The following is a 27,843-nucleotide window of genomic DNA, read 5'->3' on the forward strand; positions in this document are numbered from 1 at the left end:
GGAACTTTCAAAGTTCTTGAAATGTTACGCATTGACTGACCTTCGTGTCTTAAAGTAATGATGGACTGTCGTGTCTCTGCTTATTTGAGCTGTTCTTGTCATAATATGGACCCCTACCTTGTCACAACACAACTGATTGGCTCAAATGCATTAAGAAGGAAAGAAATTCCACAAATGAACTTTTAACAAGGCACACCTATTAATTGAAATGCGTTCATGGTGCCTACCTCATGAAGCTGGTTGAGAGAATGCCAAGAGTGTGCAACGCTGTCATCAAGGAAAAAGATGGCTACTTTGACAAATCTAAAATATATTTTGATATGTTTAGCACACTTTTTTGCTTACTATATGATTCCATATGTGTTATGACAGACAGTCGTTTTGATGTCTTCTCTATTTTTCTACAATGTAGAAAATAGTACAAATAAAGAAAAACCCTTGAATGAGTAGGTCTGTCCAGACTTTTGACCGGTACTGTACGTTTCTAATATGCATAGGCCTATACACGTGCCATGCCTTACTGCTGCTCTCCTCCATGTCGTTGTGCAGTACTGTAGGTGATGGCGTCGGGGCGTAAGGACAGACAGAAGGAGAGGGACCGGCAGAGGGAGAGGGAGAGGGCCCTGCTAGACAGCTATGGAGAGAGGAGCTTCCCTGCCCCTTTCCCTGGGGACACACTCCCCTGGAACCTGGCCAAACACCAGAGGGTCAAACGCTCTAAGTCTGCCTCAGGCGCCGGGGACGTCCTGGACCCGGCTGAGAGGGCCGTCATCCGCATCGCAGGTAAGGCAGTCTGCTGTCTGCAGCCCCGCGACGCTCCTCCTGCCACCTCTCACACATGCTACTTTACTATGCTACTGTTCCTAACAGGCCTCATGCTAGAAAATTGGGTCTGAACTAGCTTTGTCTGAATGGGGGCGAATGACACGTTCTGTGTATGAGTGTGTTTATCATACCAGCCATTGAAGTAGTTGATTTCGGTAGAATTTTGTTGACTATTTTCATTGGCAGTAGCCGAGTGTGTGTGTGTGTGTGTGTGCGTGCGTGCGTGCGTGTGTGTACGAGTGCTGTGTGTGTGTGTACGAGTGCTGTGTTGGGCAGGTGTCTTTGGACTAAGTTTCACCAACTGAACAGGATGTGTGGGTCCACAGAGTGTGGGGCTATAGCCAAGTGTTAGGTGTGATTGTCCTTACAGGGCTCAATCAATAGAGAGATATCTAATTCACATTATTTATTTAGATAGTTGGCGCGCATAGCGTTGCTGTTGCCTTCTTATTAGCTGCTCCTCCCATAACACTGTAATTCGTTGGGTGGTTGTGCAGCGAGAAAACAGAACAGTTTCAGAGACATTAAATCATCTCTTTGACATATTTGTGACAACTGCATCACTCCACTGGCAGTCGAGAACATCCTACCGTGCGGACGGTTGTAGATTCCCGACAGTATACTGACGCCATATTCACTCAGTCTGTCTGTACTTTTGAAGTCCTTGATTGCGGTGCAATGGACACGCGTGTAAGTGAATTGGCCTGGCATCAATGGCCCAATCAGATTACATTTCACCATTGTGTTGCCATGGCAACGTGGAGTGTGAGTTTTTACGACCTCAGGTGCACGTTGGAGTGAACACCTTCCCCCGAGTCCCATATCTGGTCGCAATTAACAGTGCTAAAATCACCCCTGCTCATTACAAATAGGCTTCGTTAGAAGCTTGGAGGAAATTCATGTTCCTTCCCCTCATTCTGTAGCATAATTAGAATAAGAACAACGTCATTGTCCACACGCCATGTGAAAATGGGCCTTTGCTCCAATGTAACATTTTTGACATCAAACACAAACCACATTAAATACATCAGGATCATTATCGACATCTAGCTAATTTCAATGAAACTATTCCGTGTTTTCCTGGTTCTCCTCTCTGGTTAAAGTAAGGTTAGATCTACCCAGCATTTGCTGATGAAGGCTTTGAGGCCTAAACACATCCTTTGCAACTGCTGAGATTGAAAATAAGTCTAAGTAATAGCCTAATCTTTTTCATTATATACTGTTAGATTTTTTCTTTTGGGGGGGGTTGTCTCCTGTCTCCAATGCTCTTCCTCTGTCATAGGACCTGGTGGGGCTGTGTCAGCACACATGGGGCAGCCTTTGTTCTATTCTCTGCTGACATGCTGCCCAGAGTAGGCTATAAACCCTGACAGTACGGGGAATCATGCATATATCTCAGCCGCTAGCTCTCCAACAGCCAGCCGGGGCATTAAGATAGGTCTGGGGTGTGCAAATTTCAAATGGCAAGTGGACTGCCTCTGCGGCCGCATCTGTGTGTGCACTGCACAGGTACTTGGATGTGTGTACATTATGTGGGAATCCTTTGCTGGGGTGCATCCGAATTTGCTATACTTCTCCCAAAGTGTGCACTTGCACATTCCATATCAAGGATTTAACGATGGTAGTCAGTGCTAATGCTCACTTTGGGAAAAGTGTGGAGAATTGGGACCCACATCAGTCATGTTTGTCACTCACAGGTGTATGGCAACAATTAAAGCCATGTATGTGTGGCACAGGAGGCTGCTGAGGGAAGAGCCACGAAGCTGCATCACCAGGCAGTGACATGTGGGGTATGGCTATTTGTCATATAACACTCTCCTTTGGCACACTTGGAACAGTTGGGAATGGCTCAATCTATCTCATTTACACTCCAGTGTCAAAAGGCTCTTGTCGAGTTCAACTCAATTTCTCCCAGAGGGAGTTCTTCTCAGCTCCTCTACCAGTGTTCTTGAAAAGGGTGAAAATGAGGTCAAATTAGGGAACAGGGAGGTGAAAGGTCGTGTAAGCGCCAGGGCAGACGAATGTGTGTCATCCTTAATGTGTCCCCTGGGACCTGAACTCCAGAGCAGTGTCCCCGCTTTTCAGTCACTCACACCAAAAGGTCAAGGGAGAGGAAGAGACTCAGGACAGCCACCCAGTGGTTGAGGGAAGATTCACCATTCACAGTGTACAGCCATGGTAGAACTAGTGTATACCAGTAGCGTGCCGTGGGCCTGGGGCCTGGGCCTTCAGTGAGGTCCTACACAGTCCCACCCGAATTAATCCACCTCTTATTACAGAAACGCAGTATAACCAGGCGTTGCGTCACCTTGAAATTGACATTTTTATTCAGAGAATTGCAGGGGAAGAGTACAATACAGTACAGTTCAACTAATAGGCAAGAACATAGTCGAGTGCAACAGAGTTATATTAATATTCTTCTTCTATCCATTTCTGGTCCACAAACTTTGAGCTTTAAGTCCCCAAAAAAATAAATACAGTGTGTTCACTAAACAGCGCATTGTCGCACCCAAAGCAGTTTCACCGTGATGATAAAGACACATAACTATTCACTGAAAATAAAAGAAAGAAAACAAATAATTTGCAACATAGGCTATTTGCCATTTTATTTTGTTAATATATAGGGTATTTAATATTAACGAAATAAAATGCGAAACATACATACACATTTAATAAAAAATAACATGCATTGTATGCCTACTCACCAAAGACTGATTATTTGAACACAAAATCCTTCCTCCTTTCTTTCCTCAAGAAGACTTCAATGACTCTGTTGTACAGTCTATCTGTGCGTTTTAGTTCCACCAATAAGTCCTTTTCTATCGACATGGAGGCTAATGCTGAAAGCCGAGTCTGTCCAGTAGCATTTCTGGAATACGTTTTGATTCGCTTTAAGGCCGAGAATGACCGCTCGACAGAAGCCGTGGACACAGGGATAGTCACTGTTGCCCCATGTCCTCATTCAGATTTTTCTGCTTAAGGAAATCAAGGAGATCAGAGGGACTTTTCCCTTCAAAATCAGTCATAGCATACATTACAGTCAGTTCTGTTTTTAGCTTGGATAGGTCGAACAGTGTTCCGTGACTCTCTGTTAAGCTGGAGAAGGCTGTTTGCGGGATTTTTTTCCGGTAGGTCTGAAAGTGCCGGGGGTCCAGGAGGGAGAGAAACATAAATTTTTCGTGGTCTTGAAACCTGTTTCGTATCTGGCAAAGAATGTTGTCCAGAATATTGCTGTGGAGTTGTTGATAGTATGTGCGAGGGTCTCCTTGTGGGCCTCTGCGTGCGCTGGGTAAACTTGAGATGCGCGCTGTGTCATCGTAGATTTGACTGAACCTGCACCTCTCTCGCTCAATTGTGTCACAAAACTCGTTCACCCATGTCAGGCAGAATTGTACATCCAAAGTTTGTTTCTGTAGAATTCCAAAAAGCACATCCGAATAATTAAAAATCCCATTGAATGTTTCAAGCAAAAAACAAAACTCAAAATCATCCAAACGTGCATTAAATCCATCAGCCATAAGCACAGTATCCCCGTCATGGTCATCATGATGTTCCAGTAAGTGGTTAAACAGCTCCTTTAGGGCAACTCTCTTTTCAAAGACTGCATTGACCAATCTAGATGTATATTGCCACCTCATTGGTGCAACCTTAGGAAGACTACGCTTGCAGATGTCATCCAGCAGTTGCGTGCGCTTAGGGGATCGTGAGAAAAATGCTGCAAGGCCATTGAGGTTGGCAAAGAAGACCTTGCATTCTTTAAGCTTTGAGGCTCCTTGAGTCAGTACTAAATTTAGTCGATGTGCATAGCAGTGAATGAATAAGGCCATCGGTGCCCTCTCCTTAACTTTAGCCTGCACCCCATTGAGTCCAGATGCCATGACTGCTGCGCCATCAAAACACTGTGCCACAACTTTATCCAGACTACATTCATTTTCCTCCAAGAAACGGAAAATAAGAGCGGCAATGTCATCAGCTCGCTTGCCGCTTGTCACATCTTCAAATCGGATAAATCGCTCCTTGACTCCTGTGTCCGCCACATAACGCAGGACGAGTGAGAGCTGTGCTGCATTTCCCACATCTGTTGTCTCGTCCACCATAACAGCAACAAAGGGAGCTTTTTTAATCTCCATTTTGATCTCTTCTCCCATCACTTCAGCAATAGCATAAATTAGGTCATTTTGTATTTTGCCGGACGTCCCAATGAACACTTTGTTAGTGGACAGGTGGTATTGTAAATCTGTGTTGCTTTCAGAAAGAAAAGAAAGAAGCTCCACGTAGTTCCCTTTGTTTGTGGAGTCAGCACTTTCATCGTGTCCCCTAAAAGAAAGTTCCTGTTTACCCAAAAACATGACACAATCAATGAGTCTTTTCAATATTTCCCTATTTTTCTTCACCTTTTCATTGTGCAGCTCCGTTGCCCTGCGCTATTGTTCATTGAGCTGTAGATCCACTCGGGTGTCCCCAAAAGTTTTCAAAAGCACCATTGCTTGTAAGTGCCCAGCCGTACTTTGGTGTCTCGTTGCTGCCTTGGTTAGACAACTCAAGTTTGCAAAGCCAGTGTGGCTCCAAACACCAAATCGATCACTTGCAAATAATAGGCATTCCCAGCAGTACAGTTTGCAGTGCTTCTCGGAGCCTGTGAGCCATTGATAGCGCTCGTAGTTGGAACTTTGAAAGTGGCGAACGAACCCGTTTCCCGCCTGTGACAGGCTTTGTAGCATCGGCGTCGGGCGACCTCTCCTTACAATGTCTAACTTTTCTTGAAAAGTTCGTCTTGAGAATGGCGTTATAATTATATCCTCGACCAAATCGATATCTTCTCCTCCTTCCGCCATTGTGGGTTGAAAAAACAGCTTAGTCGTACGCAAATTAATTCGTTTATCAAATTCAGTTTCCTGCTTCTCAATATTGGTAATCCAATCAAAAGACGTGCACGCACTACGCCTGCTAGCTGGCTCCTGTGTAACACTGGAGCCAGCCAGCAGGCGTACAATAGCCAACTCTAAAGCTGATTGGTTGACACTAAATTTTCATTTCCATTCACTTTAAGCTACAAGCGCCCGCACTGTTGATTCTGAAGGCCTGAGGGCAGATTTTAGACCCCTGGCAACACATGATGGCTGAATATGATTGGATAAAAGATCTAACATAAAGGCCAGCCCTCCAAATCTCAACCTGGGGCTGGAAGCAGTGCAACCAAGAGGAAAGCTATGAAATGAAGAGTATAATTCTTACTCTGGGGAATAATTTAATACATATTTGTGGGAAAATATATTTAAAAAAATATATATATTCTGATGATGTTTAGGCCAGCAGAGAAGGCCTTGCTGGCCCTGACGGCCCACCACTGGTGTATACCCCTACCAGAGAATTCACTGTGGATTACAATACAATACGTGTTTGGAAACGCCATCCAACACCACTGGATATACTAGCTTTGATTTTGGAGGGCTGAAGAACATCGTTCAATGATTTCACCTCAGACAGGAGTCGCGAATAGATATGTTGACACTGTTGACACATATTCATGTCACATTTAAAAAAAAAAAAATCTAAATTTATTACGACATCTGGTGCCATGCTAGTTGGACACCTCGACGGCCTTGTTGTGTTCAGAGCTGTAATGTGTGTGAAAGGTGTCTGTTTCTGACAGGGCTCTCCTGGGATGAGGCTTCACTTAACCGGCTAACATCCCTACTGAGTGGTTGTCTATTATTCATAACAGAGCTGCTATGATCTAAAGCTGTCAAAGTCACGGCGCCATGCGCACACACGCGCGCGCACACGCAGAGAGCAGATTTTAATGTGGGAAAGAGCCATTTGATTCATAGGGCCGTGTGATTCTGCACTGACTGCATGTTGATTGGATGAGTCAGAAGTCCTCTCTATTCCTCTCAGAGTGTGTTCCCTGTGCTGTAAACAGAGTGAAAGAGAGTCTCTTTAGTCAGTGTAATAAATAATCCACCAGTCACACGCATTGGTACTGTCTCAGTCACTGAGGGACTTTGGGTTGAAGCCATATGCCTGAGGGCTGCCATCAGTAGAACCACTAAAAAGAACAGGCTGTCTGTCATTGTGGTACACTGTGGTACAGCATGTGTCTTATTTGTCTCTCGGCAGATCTCCAAACGTCTCAGGCATTTGCTAGACAGAGGCCTGTAGTGTGTCAGTGGACCCTTTTCTCTATCCCTCCAAAAGCCTCCAGACCGCAGTAGCCGTATTCGCCACCAGGTGTCAGTCCGCATGGGAAAGTTCCCAACCGGGTCCTGGAGTAGCCCTGGAAACCCTTTGAGCCTCTGGAGAATGTGCCTCATTCTCTATCGTTTTTTAAATAGAATGTGTTACATATTTGTTGTGGCTGATCTTATTGGCACAATGGCTCTCCTTTCATTTCGCCGAGGATACGTTTTATACTTACTGAAAAGTCAGTCAGAGGGGTTCAGTTTCCTTTTTATGTGTGGTAATGACACGGCATGAAATGGCTCACCGACGAAGCCCCATTGCATGCTCACGCAAATGAATGACCAAGACGCGTTACTAGTATGAAGAGTAGAAGGTGGGGTATTACAGTGACTAGATAGAGGCAAGGTAAGGTAAAGCATGGGATAGACTAGATAGGCATGTCCCTGATGTCACCAAGACAGAATGTCAGACTGAATGACTTGTCAGTAACCCGAGGGTGGCACCGGCCTGTTTCCATGGCATTCTCCTGTACTGTCGCTGTTAACATCATCACACAGTCCTTACGCACTCGTTAGACAAGCAGTACACTGCTCAGAAAAGGCCATATAAGCTGGAGGCTTATAGGGATTCTCTATGTAATGATATATGAACCCGAGCCATGTTTTGAGACTCCTGTCGTGGCTGTAACTGATTAGCATGGAGATATGTTGTCAAGAGGTAGGAGAGAGAGAGGGAGCGATCGATAAACTAAGAGATGGGCTTTAGGAGGCCTCTGTAGCCCCCCCCCCCCCCCCCCAAACACACACACACACACTCAAGGCACTAAGGGACAGCTGGCAGGAAGGTCACTGAAACGCACACAGAACGGTGACACATTTACAGTATGTGGGTGACGTAGTAGCCTGACATGAGTAATATTCTTTGTGTCAGCCATCTTGGTCATCGCATAGATGTTGGTCTGTGACACAGATTTGATTTGTTACAAATCAATCTAATTTGAAACAAGCAAGAGTGCCCAACCCAGTCCAAACGCAAGGCCAAAAAAGCTGATATTGTTTCAGTAGAACATTGGAATATTGGCCCTGTAGGAAAGTATCTCTGTACACCCTTCAATTCCATTTTCATTTCTCACTTGCCATATTAATTTCCTCCCCATTGCAAAGGACCATAAATCATAGCGTGCATAAACAAAGACCCACATACACACACACACAGTCGTAGTTATGGCTTTAGAATTACAGCTCAGGAGTCTGTTATCTCTGGCCCGCCTTTACTGCCAAAATGAGCTCCTTCTTGCGTGTGTGTGCGCGTGTGTTTGTGCTTAACTGTGTGTGCGTGTGCATGTGCACGCGCATCTGTGTGTACACGCGTGTATGTGCGTGCATACTGTGTCTTTATGTGTGTGTGCGCCTTTGCTTGCAATCTGCAGCTTCCCTGTACCCGTTCTGCTTACAGTAAATGCGCGCATCGCCACCATCCTCCAGCATTAATAACTTAGACATACATTTATTAAAGCTGCTGAGGTTGGCGTGGGCCCTGTGATTAATGACACTTCCCTCTCAGGATGTACAACACTGAGAGAAACATTAACCAACACTGATGGATGCTTAAAGCACACTGGCGGTTTGAGCCATACATTCTTAAATTACAAACGGTCCATATAGGGTTCTACGGCTGTTCCTGTAGGAGAACTGTCCTGGTTGGAGAACACTTTTTTGGCTCCATGTGGAACCCGTTCACCCGGTCAAGAAACCTCAAATAAAAGGTTTACTTGGAACCAAAAAGAGTTCTACCTGGAACCAAACAGGGCTCTCCCTACAGGGACAGTCCAAGAACCCTTTATGGTTCTAGGAAGCACCTTTTTTTCTAAGTATAGACCTACTTCCTGCAGAAGAAAGTAGAGTGCAGAGACCTAGAGGTGTGAGGTTACTGAGGGGGCATGTTTCAAGCATGTGTGCCTTCATCAATGGCATTTCACACATGTGAAAGCTATGAAGGACTCACACGCCACCTGGGTCAAAGCAAAGGGCACATGTCACAGGTCAAGTTGGGCATGTTTACTTCCGTGTTTGTGCCAGCTGTGTTTACATGTTAACGTGTTCATGCAGTGTCATATCACTCACCTCATAGACCGAAGTGGACATATTGAATTTCCCTTCCATGTTAGTTGTGTACATGTGTTTGTACAGGGTTATGCATCCCCAGGTGCTGTCATCACACACAGCATCATACATCACACACATGCACACTAGGGATGTGACAAATGTAAAAATGTTCTTAATGTTTAAACTGCATTTTTTTTTTACAGTTTAAAGAATAACAAAAAAATTATAATTACATGTGAATTCAAAATGCAGATATGGTGCTGCATATGACCACTAGGGGGCCATTCAGTTCAATCTACCGCAGTCTTGGCTACCATACGGCGCTCACCTTATTACTGTCCCCCACCCACTCAGCAACGAGGGTAGTAAATTACGTTTTTTAGGTTCTCAGCTGTGTGCATCTCCTCCATTTTCTCAGTGTTCAGTACATGGTACTTCATGTTCCACTTCTCTTCAATGGTTCGTTGCAGGGATGTATGACAGTGTGTTCCTAGACATCCAACAATCTGTTGTTAATGCCATGTATGGGGTGTTTGAGAGGTTGCGCTTTGTACTTGCAGAGCAATCTTTATACAATTTCTCCATCAGGGCCGTCACGGTTTTTCGACATGTCATCTTGTAGTCTGGTTCTAGATTCTAGGTTCCAATACCATTAGGGTATTGAAGGTGACATCCTCTACCATTGACAATGACTGCATATCAACTGCAATCATTTCTGTAATCAGCGCTGTGATTTTCTGACGCCGTCTCTTATCGCATTTGTTTTGTGTGAACAGCCTGTCTAATGTCTGTTGTCGGGGGGCCTGCGCAGCTGCCAGCAACGGTTTGGGTCTCACGGTGCCTCCCTTTCAAGCGTTGCACCTGTGCTGCCACTGTAGCTCAATCCCACCTCTCAAAGGTTGCATTTCACAACGTTTTCATTTAACTTCTCAAAGTATTGCCATTAAAGGACTTCGCTGCTGTCACTTCCCTGTCTCACTCTGCCAAGTGTTAACGATGATGACGTGCGTAACGCTTTATATATCCCTGGCGAACCATTTGAAAGACGCAACTCTTCTCCTACTAGCATTAGGCAAGATACAGAATCTCATACCGTCATACCGTTTCTGTACCGTACCGGGGCATATGGTATTACTGAAAGTGCACACAAGGGGGCGCTATAAAAATATATATATATATCCAGGAGGGAATTGAACTATAAGAAATCTAAGATGTTAACAAGAAGCTTGATCTTAACATCTAGCCACTTAGCTAGCATGTTAGCAAACCAAATGGATAGCTGGAGCCCTGAGCTGGATACAGTGCATTCGGAAAATATTCCGACCCCTTGACTTTTTCACATTTTGTTACGCTACAGCCTTATTGTAAAATGGATTCATTTGTTTTCTTTCCTCTTCAATCTACACACAATACCCCATAATGACAAAGCAAAAACAGTTTATTTGAAAATGTTTGCAAATGTGTATATATAAAAAAAAATGTATATCACATTTACATAAGTACTCAGACCCTTTACTCAGTACCTTGTTGAAGCACCGTTGGCAGCGATTACAGCCTCAAGTCTTTTAGGGTATGATGCTACAAGCTTGGCACACCTGTATTTGGGGAGTTTCTCTCATTCTTCTCTGCAGATCCTCTCAAGCTCTGTCAGGTTGGATGGAGAGCGTTGCTGCACAGCTATTTTCAGGTCTCTCTAGAGATGTTTGATCGGGTTCAAGTCCGGTTGGGCCACTCAAGGACATTCAGAGACTTGTCCTGAAGCCACTCTTGCATTGTCTTGGCTGTGTGCTTAGGGTCGTTTTCCTGTTGGACGGTGAACCTTCGCCCCAGTCTGAGGTCCTGAGCGCTCTGGACCAGGTTTTCATCAAGGATCTCTCTGTACTTTGCTACGTTCATCTTTCCCTCGATCCTGACAAGTCTCCCAGTCCCTGCCGCTGAAAAACATCCCCACAGCATGATGCTGCCACCACCATGCTTCACCATAGGGATGGTGCCAGGTTTCCTCTAGACGTGACGCTTGGCATTCAGGCCAATGAGTTCAATCTTGGCTTCATCAGACCAGAGAATCTTGTTTCTCATGGTCTGAAAGTCATTAGGTGGCTTTTGGCAAACTCCAAGCGGGCTGTCATGTGCCTTTTACTGAGGAGTGGCTTCCATCTGGCCACTCTACCATAAAGGCCTGATTGGTGGAGTTCTGCATAGATAGTTGTACTTCTGGAAGGTTCTCCCATCTCCACAGAGGAACTCTGGAGCTCTTTCAGAATGACCATCGGGTTCTTGGTCACCTCCCTGACCAAGGCCCTTGTGATAGCCTATAATATTTTTTTTCAATAATTGCAATAATAAATAGTCAAGATAGTAGAGAGTAGGTTCTTTCAACAATGAGACCAACGTTGAGGAAGGTGGTCTTGATTGCGCTGTTGCTTGGAGGAGCCTCTGCTGACATGAGTTGAGCGGATCTAGGGGCTGGTACTACCGATAACGCCAGGTGTGACGTTGTTAATCTTAGTTTCTCTCCCTGTTTCTCTCCTCGTTTGTCTCAATGGCCACATCCTGTTCAACAAGGTCCTCAGTGGTCACTTCTGTGAGGGTCATAATAATAATCTCACCGGCTCCCAGATCCAGAGGTGCTTCCTCCATTTCAGCGTCTTCCATCGCTGCACCGGTGGCGGTGGTGGACGCACTTGTGGATGACGTAGAGGTTCTTGATGCACCGTTGGAGGCGGTGGTCACGCTTGTGGATGACGTAAAGGATCTCGCTGCAGCGGAGGTCACACTTGTGGATGACGTAGAGGTACTTGATGCACCGGTGCCGGTTGTGGTCATACTTGTGGATGACGTAAAGGGTCTCGCTGCAGCGGAGGTCACACTTGTGGATGACGTAGAGGTACTTGATGCACCGCTGCAGCGGAGGTCATACTTGTGGATGACGTAGACGTCGTAGAGGGTCTCGCTGCACCGGTGGCGGCGGTGCTCGTCGCACTTATAGATGACGTAGAGGGTCTTGATGCACCGGTGGCGCCCTCACTTGTGGAAGACGTAGAGGATCTGGCTGTAAAATTGCCACTCGTTGAACTAGGCACAATGAATGGATCCAGAAACGAAAGCATGTGGCAGACGCGCCAAGGCCGCTGGCCTGAAGCTGCTGACCCAGATCTCTTTTTCTCTTTCTCTGCCCTTCTTTCTCTCTCTTCTCTCTCTCTCTCTAATACCTGTCCCTGAGTCATCTCCACTTACTCCTACAGTCTTCTTCTACATAGACATGAACATGATAAACCAAACCATCACCTAGCATAGCAATAGTTATTCGATTGCTAAAATGGACATCTCACCTACTGTACACACAGACACACACACACACACACACACGCAGGGTTGGGGAGTAACTGATTATTTGTAATCTGTTAAATGTAAGGGATTACAAAAAAACTGTAACTGCAATCTGTTACTTTACCAGAAAAAATATTGTAATCAGATTACAGATATTTTTGAAAAACTAGATGATTACTTTGAGGATTACAAAGGTTTGCAAAAAAAAATATTTGACACTTCTCTGTTTTCTCAATGACATTCAAATCAGCATTGAAAAAACACGCAAGTTTCAGTTTGTTCCACCTGAGCGATTCTGACCACAAGTCAGAGACCACTATGATGACACACGGGTTTGGGTTTGATGGATTGCGGGAAAAGAGCAAGAATAGGCTTTTGTAGGCTACAGTCCAAGCTATGTCTTCCAATGGTGCGACTGCTGTCGGCATCCAAAGATTATCCAACTTGAATAAACGCTTGGAGGTAAGGATGACAGCAGTGGTGTAGTCTACGGCGATACGGATATCACTTATTATTGATATCTACAGTTGAAGTCGGAAGTTTACATACACCTTAGCCAAATACATTCCTGACACAATTCCTGACATTTAATCCAAGTAAAAATTCCCTGTTTTAGGCCAGTTAGGATCACCACTTTATTTTAAGAATGTGAAATGTCAGAATAATAGTAGAGAGAATTATTTATTTCAGCTTTTATTTCTTTCCTCATATTCCCAGTGGGTCAGAAGTTTACCTACACTCAATTAGTATTTGGTAGCATTGCCTTTAAATTGGTTAACTTGGGTGAAACGTTTCGGGTAGCCTTCCACAAGCTTCCCACAATAAGTTGGGTAACGAGAGGCAATGCTGAAATGGAGGAAGCACCTCTGGATCTGGGAGCCGGTGAGATTATTATTATTTTGCCCATTCCTCCTGACAGAGCTGGTGTAACTGAGTCAGGTTTGTAGGCCTCCTTGCTCGCACACACTTTTTCAGTTCTGCCCACAAATTTTCTATAGGATTGAGGTCAGGGCTTTGTGATGGCCACTCCAATACCTTGACTTTGTTGTCCTTAAGCCATTTTGCCACAACTTTGGAAGCATGCTTGGGGTCATTGTCCATTTAGCAGACCCATTTGTGACCAAGGTTTAACTTCCTGACTGATGTCTTGAGATGTTGCTTCAATGTATCCACATAATTTTCCTACCTCATGATGCCATCTATTTTGTGAAGTGCACCAGTCCCTCCTGCAGCAAAACACCCCCACAACATGATGCTGCCACCCCCGTGCTTCACGGTTGAGATGGTGTTCTTCGGCTTGCAAGCATCCCCCTTTTTCCTTCAAACATAACGATGGTCATTATGGCCAAACAGTTCTATTTTTGTTTCATCAGACCAGAGGACATTTCTCCAAAAAGTACAATCTTTGTCCCCATGTGCAGTTGCAAACCGTAGTCTGGCTTTTTTTATGGTGGTTTTGGAGCAGTGGCTTCTTCCTTGCTGAGCGGCCTTTCAGGTTATGTCGATATAGGACTCGTTTTACTGTGAATATAGATACTTTTGTACCTGTTTCCTCCAGCATCTTCACAAGGTCCTTTGCTGTTGTCTTTTTTACAATTGTTTGTATAGATGTGTCACGGTTTTCTTCCATAGGTGAAGGAGAGGACCAAAATGCAGCGCGGCTAGTGTTCAACATGTTTAATTAGACGAATAAACAGTAACACTAATACAAATAACAAAATAACTAATGTGAAAACCGAGACAGCCAAAACACAGAGACAGGAAACAATCACCCACAAAATCCCAACACAAAACAAGCCTCCTATATATGATTCTCAATCAGGGTCAACGATTGACAGCTGCCTCTGATTGAGAACCATATTAGGCTGGACACAGAAACAGACAAACTAGACACACAACATAGAATTCCCACCCAGCTCAGGTCCTGACCAACACTAAACAAGCAAAACACATAAGAACTCTGGTCAGGACGTTACAAGATGAACGTGGTGCCTTCAGGGGTTTGGAAATTGCTCCCAAGGATGACCCAGACTTGTGGAGGTCTACAATTTTTTTTCTGAGTTCTTGGCTGATTTGTTTTGGTTTTCAAGGTAGGCCTTGAAATGCATCCACAGGTACACCTCCAATTGACTCAAATGATGTCAATTAGACAAACAGAAGCTTCTAAAGCATGATATCATTTTCTGGAATTTTCCAAGCTGTTTAAAGGCACAGTCAACTTAGTGTATGTAAACTTCTGACCCAAAGGAATTTAGTTACAGTGAATTATAAGTGAAATAATCTGTCTGTAAACAATTGTTGGAAAAATTACTTGTGTCATGCACAAAGTAGATGTCCTAACCGACTTGCCAAAACTATAGTTTGTTATCAAGAAATGTGTGGAGTTGTTGAAAATCCAGTTTTCATGACTCCAACCTAAATGTATGACTTCAACTGTATACACTACTGTTCAAAAGTTTGGGGTCACTTAGAAATGTCCTTGTTTTTGTTTGAAAAGCACATTTCTTGTCCATTAAAATAACATCAAATTGATCAGTAATACAGTGTAGACATTGTTAATGTTGTAAATGACTATTGTAGCTGGAAACGGCTGATTTTTAATGGTACAGAGGCCCATTATCAGCAACTATCACTCCTGTGTTCCAATGGCACGTTGTGTTAGCTAATCCAAGTTTATCATTTTAAAAGGCTAATTGATCATTAGAAAACCCTTTTGCAATTATGTTAGCACAGCTGAAAACTGTCGTGCTGATTAAAGAAGCAATAAAACTGTCTTTCTTTTAGATATTTGAGTATCTGGAGAATCAGCATTTGTGGGCATTTACAGGCTCAAAATGGCCAGAAACAAAGACTTTCTTCTGAATCTCGTCAGTCTATTCTTGTTCTGAGAAATTAAGGCTATTCCATGCGAGAAATTGTCAAGAAACTGAAGATCTCATACAACGCTGTGTACTACTCCCTTCACAGAACAGCGCAAACTGGCTCTAACCAGAATAGAAAGAGTGGGAGGCCCCGGAGCACAACTGAGCAAGAGGACAAATACATTAGAGTGTCTAGTTTTAGAAACAGACGCCTCACAAGTCCACAACTGGCAGCTTCATTAAATTGTACCCGCAAACACCAGTCTCAACGTCAACAGTGAAGAGGCTACTCCGGGATGCTGAGAGTTCCTCTGTCCAGTGTCTGTTTTCTTTTGCCAATCTTAATCTTTTCTTTTTATTGGCCAGTCTGAGATATGGCTTTTTCTTTGCTAATCTGCCTAGAAGGCCAGCATCCCGGAATCGCCTTTTCACTGTTGACATTGAGACTGGTGTTTGCGGGTACAATTTAATGAAGCTGCCAGTTGTGGACTTGTGAGGCGTCTGTTTCTAAAACTAGACACTCTAATGTACTTGTCCTCTGTCTCTGTTGTGCACCGGGGCCTCCCACTCCTCTTTCTATTGTGGTTAGAGAAAGTTTCATGGTTCAGTTTCATAGTTCTCATAGATAATACCCCCAACCAACCACATCACTACTACACACTACACCCCCAGCCCCACAAAAAAAGAAACTTGCTCTTGACTTTTCGTACCAGACTTTGGTGATACTTTCTTTATTGAGGAAAATGTACTTACTATGACTGTGATATGTGGTTGTCACCTATCGATCTTAAGAAGAATGCACTAACTTTAAGTCGCTCTGGATAACAGCGTCTGCTAAATGACTACAATGTAAATGTAATACACTTGCACACGCACGCACACCTTCTCGAACCCTCTCATGTGGACAGCGTGTGTGAGTATCTTAAGCCCCATGCAAACTTCCACATGCCTAAGTTCACAGCGTAGCACACCTGTTGTCTGCATTGGGAGCTGGGAAACTGCAAACAATCATCTCAGATTGTGTTGACACAAAGTTAGATATACATAGACGCACATTCAAATACACACTTAGACACACACACACACACACACACACACACACACACACACACACACACACACACACACACACACACACACACTGGTCATCTTTCACCTCATATAGACAACTGGAGAGTCCTCAAAGATGTCGCTAACTTGTATCTGGTTAACAACTCACAACTCACCTATTTTTAGGGGGCTAGCTGAAGTGTCGAGGCACGGAAAGAAGTAAGTGTAAATATTTCTAAAGGGCCTGTTGCTGAAACACCAGTAACAAGTACGAATGTGTGACGTGATGTGTGTGTGTTTGTGTGTGTTCATCTCCAGGTGGGGTGTAGAGGAATGGGGTAAATGGGTTTATACAGGAACACACCACTCCACTCCCATCTGTTAAGCCACAGTACAGTCTTCTAATACCCTCAGAGTCCTTTAACCATTGTCAACACAGCAAACAGCCCTCTCCCTCCATTGAGAGACTTGCCACACTGAACCGGAGTGTGTTAACTGTCTAAATCCATCCCATTCCGTATATAGATGCTGTAAAGGAGTCAATGGAACACAGACTTTCCATTGACCAGATTGACCAGACAAATCTGATCTAACAAAGTGGATATTGGTCAAATCCGTCATGATTGATGTATTGTAACAGGCCCACAGTGTGGTTACTTATGTTCGATTTGGAAACCGGGGAGGCAGGTAGCCTAGTGGTTAGAGCGTTGGACTAGTAACCGAGCGGCTGCAATCTTAAAGCCCCGAGCTGACAAGGTAAAGAAAACCTGTCGTTCTGCCCCTGAACAAGGCAGTGGATGTCAACAAAGGTAGCCCCCCGTACCGCTCTGATTCAGAGGGCTTGGGTTATTTGCAGAAGACACATTTCAGGTAAAGCATTAAGTTGTACAATTGCCTAGGTCTTTCCCTTTTCAGGTTTAGAAGAAGTGAATGCTAACTCCCGTTTGTATAACATGGTTAGCATAGCTAGCATACAGAAATCGGCGGTGGTAGTCAACGTCGTTTTTTAACTGTTATACAGTTGATTGGTAACCATGACATGAACATGTGTTGGGGTTAACATCCATACAACAATTATACTCAGATTTCTACCTCAACATAGTGTTAAATACACATATAAACAATAGCCTAAATGTAGGCTAATTCTGCAAGGGGGCAATGAGGAGACTCTTTCCCCCGCGCGTTTCCATGGCAATTTCATTATTTTGGTCGAGTTCGATTGACCTCTTCACCGCATCTACCTTATGCTGAAGGCTACTCTAGTTTTCTATTGTTATGGCACATGGCAACGATAGAACACTAGAGTTAGCTTCAGCACAGTACATACAGTACAGTAAAGTATGGATGCAAGCTTGGTCTCGTATCTGTTTGTGTTGTCTTGCCAACTCCTATGGTCATTGAGTCGCCAATGTTTGGCTTGATAATAATAATAATTTATAAAAAAATATATTTTGCGCTTTTCACAACAGGCTGAAAGCGCTTCAAAAGCAAAAAAACAAGCAACACATCATTATGAGTAGCCTAGCGATAGTCAGGTAAACCAATAGAGACCAAGTCTTTGAGTGCGTGCATCCTCCAAAGATGGAAAGGGACAGTGGTCAGAGGAATGACCAACAATGTTCATAGGAGTTGGCAAGACAGCATCAACAGATCTGGGACCAGGCTAGATGAAAATGTGGTGAACCATCAGGTCTGTGTAGTCCTAGTCCTATCCTGTGCCAGTAGTGAAACAGTTTCCATTTCCTGTCGAAGTGTGGGCGTTTGTCTGGAACGGTAACAACGGCTCCTTTTCCAGTGGCGAGTGAGGCGTTTGGACTTATCCTGTTTCCTCACAGGAAAGCCCCCTGGCTGATGTCAGGGACTGGCCTTGGTCATGAGAAACTCGCTGATAGAACGGCCAGGACGGAAATGAAACAACGAGGCGAGATTTTTCCTACGGTACTGTCTCTACTCCCTGTCAGTGTGCTGCTGAGGGGATCTGACGTTTAAAGACACTGAAATATAACAATACTTGGAGGAGTTAAACACTAGAACCCATGGGCCTCCACGTATCCCCCCTTCAAGCTAATGAGCAGTCATTCTGACTGCAACATTCTAACAGTGTAATTAATACATTTCATATATGCTATTGCAAAAATAATCATTTGGTAGTGTTTATGAACGCTGTGGGTAACGTTAGAATACTTTTTTAATTCCATATTTTATATCAAAATCACATTTTTATTCGTTTATGTTACTGTAGGCTATATGTAAAAAAAAAAAAAAACATTCGTGTTGAATCAATTTTATTAGTGTTTGTTACAACTATGGAACAGAAATGTGTACGAACACGGTAACAGCTTCGTTTTATAACAACAAAATAGACTAAAAATAGCCCAACCACCGAGATGCAGGGTCAAGATGCGCGGTCAACTGATGAAATAATCAGTAGCCTAAGCATCATTATATGCGCCAAGTGGCCTTGGTAAATAGTGACACTCAGCACAAAAGCAATAATGACATTTATAATGAATATAAGTGTCGATATGACAGCAGTCAAAAATAGCCAATTAATATCAGCTTGTGTGCGTCTTCACGCAACGGAGTTAGTTGGATTTCATTTAGCTGTTATCCCTTGTCCTAACAGTTGACAAAATGTTTGTAACTTTCACTCGTTGACACACTTGGACATACCTTTGTTTGGTTGTAGTGCGTAATAGTCTCCGGTTTTCTCTTTATAGGTGCCTTATTTTGCGCAGAGGGAGGCAGCTTTGCTCATGGTGCCGGCCAGACTTGTTTTCTTTGCAAGCAACTTGGCCATAGTGACATTTCTCCCCTTGCCTCATCACCACATTCTGCAACACTCGTAGGCCAGAGTAGACTGATAGGACCATTTTAAGATTAGAATTAGAGTGGATCAATACAATAGAACGGGCCGCCCTGTTCTTCATTTACAATGGCTGATTACATAATTATGCACGGTTCGCACCCCCTCGTTCATCAACTCACCCATTCTCCCCCTTACTCCCCATCATGCTTTACTTCATTTATTTCTTCTGTTGTTACATGTGTGCAATTAGTTTCAGTATAGCTTAGGTTCAGTTTCGAGGCAATTATCAGAGTGATTATCAACTGGGCACGGCACTTTCAACTGTTGGAAGACGGAGCGGAACACTGGTTATAACTCCAGTTCTGTTTGTGATATTAAGATTCTAACAGCGGCAGTGTGTTATATAGACTTACAGTACTTAGGAAACGTCAAGGACAGAGGGAGGCATGAGTAATAATAATAAAACAAATCATGAACAGTCAAATGACTGTTTTCGCGGTTCTGGGGCGACAGGGTAGCCTAGTGGTTAGAGTGTCGGGCGGCAGGTACCCTTGTGGTTAGAGAGTGTTAGCTTTGTATAACACACTGCCGCTGTTAGAATCTTAATATCACAAACAGAACTGGAGTTATAACCACAGGTAGCCTAGTGGTTAGAGCGTAGGGGCGGCAGGGTAGCCTTGTGGTTAGAGCGTTGGACTAGTAACCGAAAGGTTGCGAGATCGAATCCCTGAGCTGACGAGGTAAAAATCTGTCGTTCTGCCCCTGAACAAGGCAGTTAACCCACTGTTCCTAGGCCGTCATTCAAAATATTAATTTGTTCTTAACTGACTTGCCTAGTTGAATAAATGAAAAATACTGCTGGATGGCTGCTTTCAGTACAATGTCAGCATTGTTACTTGTTTTATTGCTTTCCCACCGCTACAGATGATTCACCAACACTTTTATGTGGCTTGTATGGGTGCCGTAATGATGCCGCCAAATCAGGTGTGACATTAAATTGACAGATGAAGTCTTGACATAAAAAATAAATAATAATTATCCCTGGATTGTCAAGTAGAGGAGCTGCTGAATATTCAATGTTGCTTGCTTTCGAAGGAGCTTGTTCCCAGAGGATGACAAGGGCATATCTGCATTGTAACTAGTTTTTAAACGTATTCATCACTTGAGAGGCAGCGGCATCAAAACATTGACTTCCACTGCCTGGTGAATGACCCGGACACGCCAGCTCGGCAGCAACAGCATAGTGCATTGGCATAATTTGGGGATGGGAGGGAAAAATATCCTTGATCATGAGAATTGTTTTATTTGGTTCGTTTTTTATAAATCAATTGATATTTTATTTGGTTTCTGTGATTAGGATTGCATATACTGTACATTTGAGTATATATATATATTTTCTACTGTTTGTGTTTGGGTCTTGCATCTTATATTGAGAATTTGTGTACTGTCGATTTAGGGCCAGATAGCACTGCATTTTGCTTTGTGTTTGTGCTTGTGTTTCCCAATAAGCAATGTAGTTTTGTTTTGACTGTGTTGTAATTTGGTTTATTCTGATTGATTGGATGTTCTGGTCCTGAGGCTTCAGTGTGTTAGTAGAACAAGTTTGTGAACTCAGCCCCAGGACCAGCTGGATGAGGGGACTCTTTTCTTTTCTTTGCTCAGCTCTTGGCATTGCAGGGCTTGGTAATGATAGGAGAGGGGGTCACTGTATTTTAGATGTTTCCAAAACTTAATTGCTCTTTTTTGAGTTTTTATTATTAGTGGATATTGGCCTAATTCTGCCCTGCATGCATTGTTTGTAGTTTTCCTCTGGACATGTAGGATAATCTTACAGAACTCTCCATGCAGGGTTTCAATGGGGTGTTTGTCCCATTTGATGAAATCTTGTTTTGCAAGTGGACCCCACACCTCACTGCCATAAAGTTACATTTTTAATAGGTATTTCTCTCTCGTGCTTTCTCTCTCAGTTCATTCACTGCCTCATTAAGGTGTCCAGTTGAGCTCATTTTTAAACCTAAGCAATTGTAGTGTGTACAGTACTCTATATATTTTGTACCAATTGAGAACTCTGGTCTAATTCCCTGAGATCTGGATCTTCTCTGGAAAATCATTATTTTAGTATTTTTGGGGTTTACTGCCAGGGCCCAGGTCTGGCGGTACTGCTCTAGCAGGTCCAGGCTCTCTCTCTCTGTCTCTCTCTGTCTCTCTCTGTCTCTCTCTGTCTCTCTCTGTCTATCTCTGTCTCTCTCTCTCTCTCTCTCTCTCTCTCTCTCTGTCTCTGTCTCTCTCTCTCTCTCTCTCTCTGTGTGTGTCTCTCTGTGTCTCTCTGTGTCTCTCTGTGTCTCTCTGTGTCTCTCTGTGTCTCTCTGTGTCTCTCTGTGTCTCTCTGTGTCTCTCTCTCTGTCTCTCTCTCTCTCTCTGTCTCTCTGTGTGCTTCCCCTGCCATGTGTCTTTAAGAGCTTAAGAGGAGGAGCCTGGCATTCATATTGAGTATTTCTCTGTTACGAGGGGGGGCGGGGGGGCGGGTGCTGACCACTGGAATGAAGTTGAGAGCTGTGGAGAGCTCATAACCAACTGAGAGAACTACAGAGAAGACAGACAGCAGGGGGTTGTCGCGCGAACAGGGAACGAGAGAGAGGGAGCCCACTGACCTCAAAAGGAGAAGAAGGAAGAGGAGAACAACAAAAAGAGGAGCAGAGGGTGACGTGCCCCGTTGACAGACAGCGCCGGCCATGGCCATGTACGAACCCGCATGCCTGCCCCCCAATGCAGAGGAGCAGGACTTCATCCAGGCGTATGAGAACGTCAGGGAGAAGTACAAAGGTACCTGTCAGCTAGGGCCCACACACTCACATAGAGGGGTGACTACTGCTGCCGGTGATGACAGGATTGAGTGCGCGTGTGTGAGGAGGTGTGGGGGAGAGGGAGTGTGTGATATCGGTAGCTCTGCACAGGGGTGTTAACAGCACGTGTTTGTATAAGCCTGTGTACCTTCATCTGTCTTTCTGCACGTCATCCACACGTGTGTGTGTGTGTGTGTGTGTGTGTGTGTGTGTGTGTGTGTGTGCGTGTGCGCGCGCAACAGGGAGTGCAGCCGGCCAGCCACACACTGCTCCTCCAGAGTGCTGAGTGAAGTGTTGATTGGATCACGTTTGCTGTCTCTCTCAGTGGAGGTTGTCAAAGTTCACCGTTGATTTACTCCACTGCTTTACTTTGATACGTGGCCATAGCCAACTAGGTCTACCATTCTAACCTTTGACCTTAATGAATTGGAGACGAGAGAGTCTCACATGTACTGTAAGTGCTCATCTGATTGTGTTATCTTTTGCCCAGCTACAGTTTATGGGACATGGACAGGTGTTGTTTCTCTACAATGAAATGTACTGAGCATAATATCACATAATGTGTCATCTACCACAGTTAATATGAATGTTCTCTTTAATTGTCTCTTTTGAGCCACTTGGCTAATGTTCCTTTTAAAGAAGGTTCTGTCGTTCGTAGTCTGTCACATCCACTGGTTGTAGTGTCAATATCTCCTTTTGGTTCATGATGTTCATATGGTATTATAGGCTGGAATTCAATGCACAGTCTTTGTTTAAAAATGTCACCCTGCTTTCACACGTCTGAAAAGTGAAGGCATACCTGTGAGGGGAGTCTACCTGGTAGTTTGCATAGGGCTTTTATACAGTACCCCAGACCAGTCTGTGATTTTATATCACCATGGGGGGAAAAAAGCGAATGTGATTATGCACGACCTCAATCATATCATACTGCATCCATTGACGGTCAGGCCTCATCCACTATCCTCATCCACAGAAAACCTCATCCACACCCCGAAACTCCTCCATTGCTATTTCACACCTGCATTGGTACCCATAACTCCTTCTCTCCATATCCCCATCTCTCTGCATGTCTTCCCTTATTCCTTTACTGTTCTGGATCTCAAAGCTTTATCTCCCTCCATCTCGCTCATCCATGTCCCTTCTCTCTCCTTCTCCCTACATTTTCGCTCCCCTTTATGTATCCCCATTCTGCTTTCCCCTAGGAAGTATTCCTTCCAGCTGGTCCTTCCTTCAGAAAACAGAGAGCTCGTCTATAAATATCGCCCCAGTTTTTTTTTTTTCTCCGAGAGAATCTGGAGAATGATCCCCGGTGCTGAATCTATTTGGCTGTTGCTGGGTGGATCTGCACGTTTGTGGGTTTCTGTTTGTGAACTATATGGGTGTGTGTGTGTGTGTGTATGGGTGCATGCATACACACGTGTTTTGTTTTATTTCAAGCTTAGTTCACTGTGTGTGTGTGTGTGTGTGTGTGTGTGTGTGTGTGTGTGTTTTGGGGGGGTTATAGAACGCATGGACAAGAACGGTGGCAGCCAGGCAGGTGTTTATATTTGAGACGTTCCTCTGTGTTCTGTATTCACAGTATCTGTCCTACAGGCAAGGAACGTAAAACAGGCAAGACTGTCCTGCTCTGCTCTCCTTATTAAGGCACAGGAGTCAGGGAGGCAATGAGCTGCTCATCTGTCTCTCTCCATCTCTCCCAGTCTCTCTCTGTCTCAGACCCCTCTCTCTCTTTTGCTCTCTGTCCGTCCCTGTATCTCTGTCTGTCTCTTTCTCTCTCTCCATTCCTCCCAGTCTCTTGTCTCTCTCTGTATCACCCCCACTCTCTGTCTCTCGCCATCCCTCCCAGCATCTCTGTCTCTCTCTCTTTCTTCCTCTGTCTCTCGCCATCCCTCCCAGTATCTCTCTCTCTTTCTTTCTCCGTCTTTCGCCATCCCTCCCAGTGTGTCTCATTCTCTGTCTCTTGATTGCTTGAGTTCATTGTTTTAATCTGAACCTGTGTTCTTTTCAGTGGTGTCATGGTGGTGTTTCCTCACTATCACGCACAGGTGAATCTAAGGTCACGACTCATCAGACTTCTTGTAAAAACCCCCTTGCCTTCAACTCGTGTTCTTGTTCTCCTCTGTGTATCTCTCGGCATACAGTAGGACCTAGTGTGCCGACTGATGTCCGATAATAGAAAGTATTTAGTCTGTAAACATTGCTAGGTGGCTCGGCGTTCACATGTCTGATTGTTCTTCCGCTAGGCGTCTTTAGCCACAGCAGCATAGCGTGACAGTATTGGAGTTACACTGGGAGATTTGACTTCGTTGTCCACACTCACCACTCACCGGAGAATTCCCCATTCGCTTTGAGCCGTAGTGTGCTTCTCGCCTCACTGTTAGAAGGAGGAGTGGTTGCCATGGAAGTGCCGGATTATGGAACACTTGAATGACTGCGCTCGAAGTCTGGGGCGGAGTTGTCAGCCGACGATTCCGAAATGATGATATTCAATGGGAGAAGGAAGTTGGTGATGCATCTTATGTGAGATGAGGTAAATATATCTGAATAGAATGCTAAGTCATTGCTCTGGTGCTTTGTACTGATGCTCCTCCATTGCATTAGTCAGAGTTTATCTACGGTAGAAGACGTATCCCCCTGGGTGATGAAACAACTATTTGAAAATTCCCCCCCCCCCCCATTCTGTCATACCGCCAGATGGTCAACATGACACTTGGATCTTACATTCATCACAGTATGTACACTATATAGAATATGTCCCTCTCTAGGAGCCACTCAGCCTGTGTTCTTTGATCCACTGTCATATCAGGAAGACGGACAACATTAATGGATAACAGTACTGTAATACGTTTGTATGTGTTTATATATATATATACTATATCCCTCTGTAGGAGTTAGTCAAACATTTCTCTTTGGTTCATTTGCTCGGGAGACAACATGACGCTTCTGTCTTACATTCGTCAGAGTTTGTGTATAGAACATACCCCTCCTTGGAAGTTAGTCAGCCTGTGCTCTCCCTATTTCATTCACTTGTGCTGTCTCATTGTCCCAGCATGGCGAAGGGAGTGAGGGAGGCAGGCAGGCTACTGTAGCTGGCCGGCTTCCCAGCGCCCTCTAATGCAATTTGTGACGGCAGGTGATGTGGACAGATCGTCACTGGGCCGCCGGTGAGGGGGATTTCCCCAGTCAGGATTGGACGTGCCGGGTGGACGGGCGGACTACGGTTGGCATCCACGCTCTCTCCCACCGCCAACTTCCACGGCGCCTTCCTACACCCCACGAGGCTTAAAATAACCCCCAAATATAACCTCAGCCTTGTTCGGCCAGCCAATTAAATAGTTATTTTTGGCTCGAGGGTAGACTTTGATTGTACCATTTTATTCTGGGGTATTAAACACATACATATATGGACTGTGGTTAATCATTTGATTTGATATAAATGTGCTTATGCTGTGGAATGATGGAATCATTACTCATGCTACTTAAAAAAGGGGAAAAAACAAAGGTTTCAGGTTGTAGAAACTGAGGGGAAGAAACTCACAAGAAAAGACTGTGGTGAGTCGTGACAAGCCGAACTTGATGAATCTCCATCGATCAATCAGGAGTCTGTCAGTGGATGACTTAAGTTATATTTAGGGGTCTTGTGTAACATCCTTTGGGAAGTGGTCAGTCACCCAGCTTTATGAATGAACAAACTATTTCAAACCAGTGGTGTCTATTCTACCGTAGCTATATAATGTGCGACTGTAGTGACTTTGTCTGTTTTAAAGTGGTGAGTGAGTGCGTATACTGTATATAATGAACAAAAATATAAACGCAAAATGTAAAGTGTTGGTCCCATGTTTCATGAGCTGAGGTAAAAGATCCCAGACATTTTCCGTACGCACAAAACCGGCCTCACAACCACAGACCACAGATGTCCCTAATTAAAATAACTTGGAGCTGATTTCCTGGTGTTTTTATAGTTTTTAATCTTTTTTTGCTCAGAAAACTTGGGGGGCCAAATAAAACCACCCGTGGGCCAAATTCAGCTCGCGGGCCGCCAGTTGGGGATTCCTGCCCTAATCTATGGATTTCACATGACTGGGCAGGGGCGTAGCCAATGCCACCCACTTGCTCAGTCATGTGAAATCCATAGATTAGAGCAGGGTTCCCCAACAGGTTGATTTTATTCGGCCCCCCAAGTTTTCTGAGAAAAATAAATATATATATTTTATTTTCATTTTTGGACATAAAAAAACTGTAAAAACACAAGGAAATCAGCTCCAAGTGATTTTAATTTAGGAAATCTGTTCCCAAGTTTTTCCATGCATAATAGAGAGATGTGATCATATACAAATGTAAGCAAGGTCTGAAATTATTATGTTTAGGTGAAATATTATATCTGTTAATATCTGTTTGGCTTCTTGCGGTCAATTTGCAGTCTACAAATTATTTTTAATTAGTTTACGTCCCCCCGACCATCCTCTCAAAATAAATTGTCCCGTAGCTGAATCTAGTTGATGATCCCTGGATTAGGGCCTACTGAATTTATCTAAATTGCCTGATTTCCTTACATGAACTGTAACTCAGTAAAAGCGTTGAAATTGTTGCATGTTGCGTTTATATTATTGTTCAGTGTATATATGAGCTGGCAGATCAGGTTTCCCCAATGGACAGGCTAGTGAGTGATGGGTATGTGGTGGGCCCGAGGAGCTTCTTGTGGCTGATAGGCTGAAGTGATGGGGATTGTAAGGATCAGGGTCAGTGACACGTCAGATCTCAATGAATCACTACTCTCTCTCTCTGTCTCTCTGTCTCTCTGTCTCTCTGTCTCTCTGTCTCTCTGTCTCTCTCTCTGTCTCTCTCTGTCTCTCTGTCTCTCTCTGTCTCTCTCTCTGTCTCTCTGTCTCTCTCTCTCTCTCTCTCTCTGTCTCTCTGTCTCTCTCTCTCTATCACTCCCCCTCTCTCTTTCTCAAAGACTCTCCATGCATGTCTCCTGTCGACCTTTTTTGTGTGTTTGTGTAACCACTTGAAATGGAAATCCATACATACGCAGTATGTATGAAGCTATTCGCATACCACTTGCTTTTACCTTGCCGCAGAAGTACTGCAATGGAATAATACATACATTTGAGAACCATGCTAATCACACGTGTCTCTGTCTGTCTTGTGTTCTGTCTCACAGGTAAGCATTGTCCCTCTCCTCATTGACTCCAACACAGGTGCATTGGAATCAGGTGTTGTAGCCTACTGTACTGTCTTATATAGCTTTGCTGACAACATACCTGTGATTTTAGTACCCTCAGTGCTTGTGTCTACTCGTATATCGCCCCTCACCCTCTGCAGCATTGTCCTACTGTGGCCCGTGTGGCTGTAGCTCTGTGAATCACATACACACACACACACTGAACTGACGCAGAGGTCAACCAGGCACAAATGATATGTGAATGCTAAAGGAAGTCATGAACAATTGTGCCTAGTTAGAATATCAAAGTGCGTGTGTGCTGTCTGCTGTGTAAAATGTGTGACATTATGAGGACGTTTTCCTTAATTGAGTGGCTACCAAAATGTTCCCTTTCAAAGAGCTTAAGCTGGCAGTTTTTTGGAGCAAAAATTGAAAAGGAAAATAATGGAAATCTCGGTAATGGAAATTTTCTGTACAGTATGTCTGTGAAATCGTTGCAGCAGAAATGCAGCGGGCTCAGAGTGTGAGAGTGAAAAAAGAGAGCGAGGGAGTGTGTGTTAGAGAAAGAGAGGGGGGGAGAGAGAGAGCGGGGGAGAGAGATGGATAAAGTATGAGTGGGAGAGAGAGAGTCCTTTGTTCCGTCGGACTTAACTCTGAGAGGCGTCAGAACCAT

The 27,843-nt window shown here is 44.2% G+C and overlaps 1 protein-coding gene across 1 annotated transcript in view; it reads left to right on the top strand.

The window, feature by feature from the left end:
* Positions 1-560: 560 nt before the first annotated feature.
* The window catches only part of LOC120031579 (plectin-like), a 227,186-nt gene continuing 199,903 nt past the window's right edge, over positions 561-27,843 (top strand). Inside the window, exon 1 of the mRNA XM_038977388.1 lies at positions 561-783. Coding sequence (XP_038833316.1) covers positions 561-783 — 223 coding nt within the window. The remainder of the gene's footprint in view (positions 784-27,843) is intronic.

This window comes from Salvelinus namaycush, chromosome 37, assembly GCF_016432855.1.
Source record: "Salvelinus namaycush isolate Seneca chromosome 37, SaNama_1.0, whole genome shotgun sequence".
Classification (NCBI taxonomy): domain Eukaryota; kingdom Metazoa; phylum Chordata; class Actinopteri; order Salmoniformes; family Salmonidae; genus Salvelinus; species Salvelinus namaycush.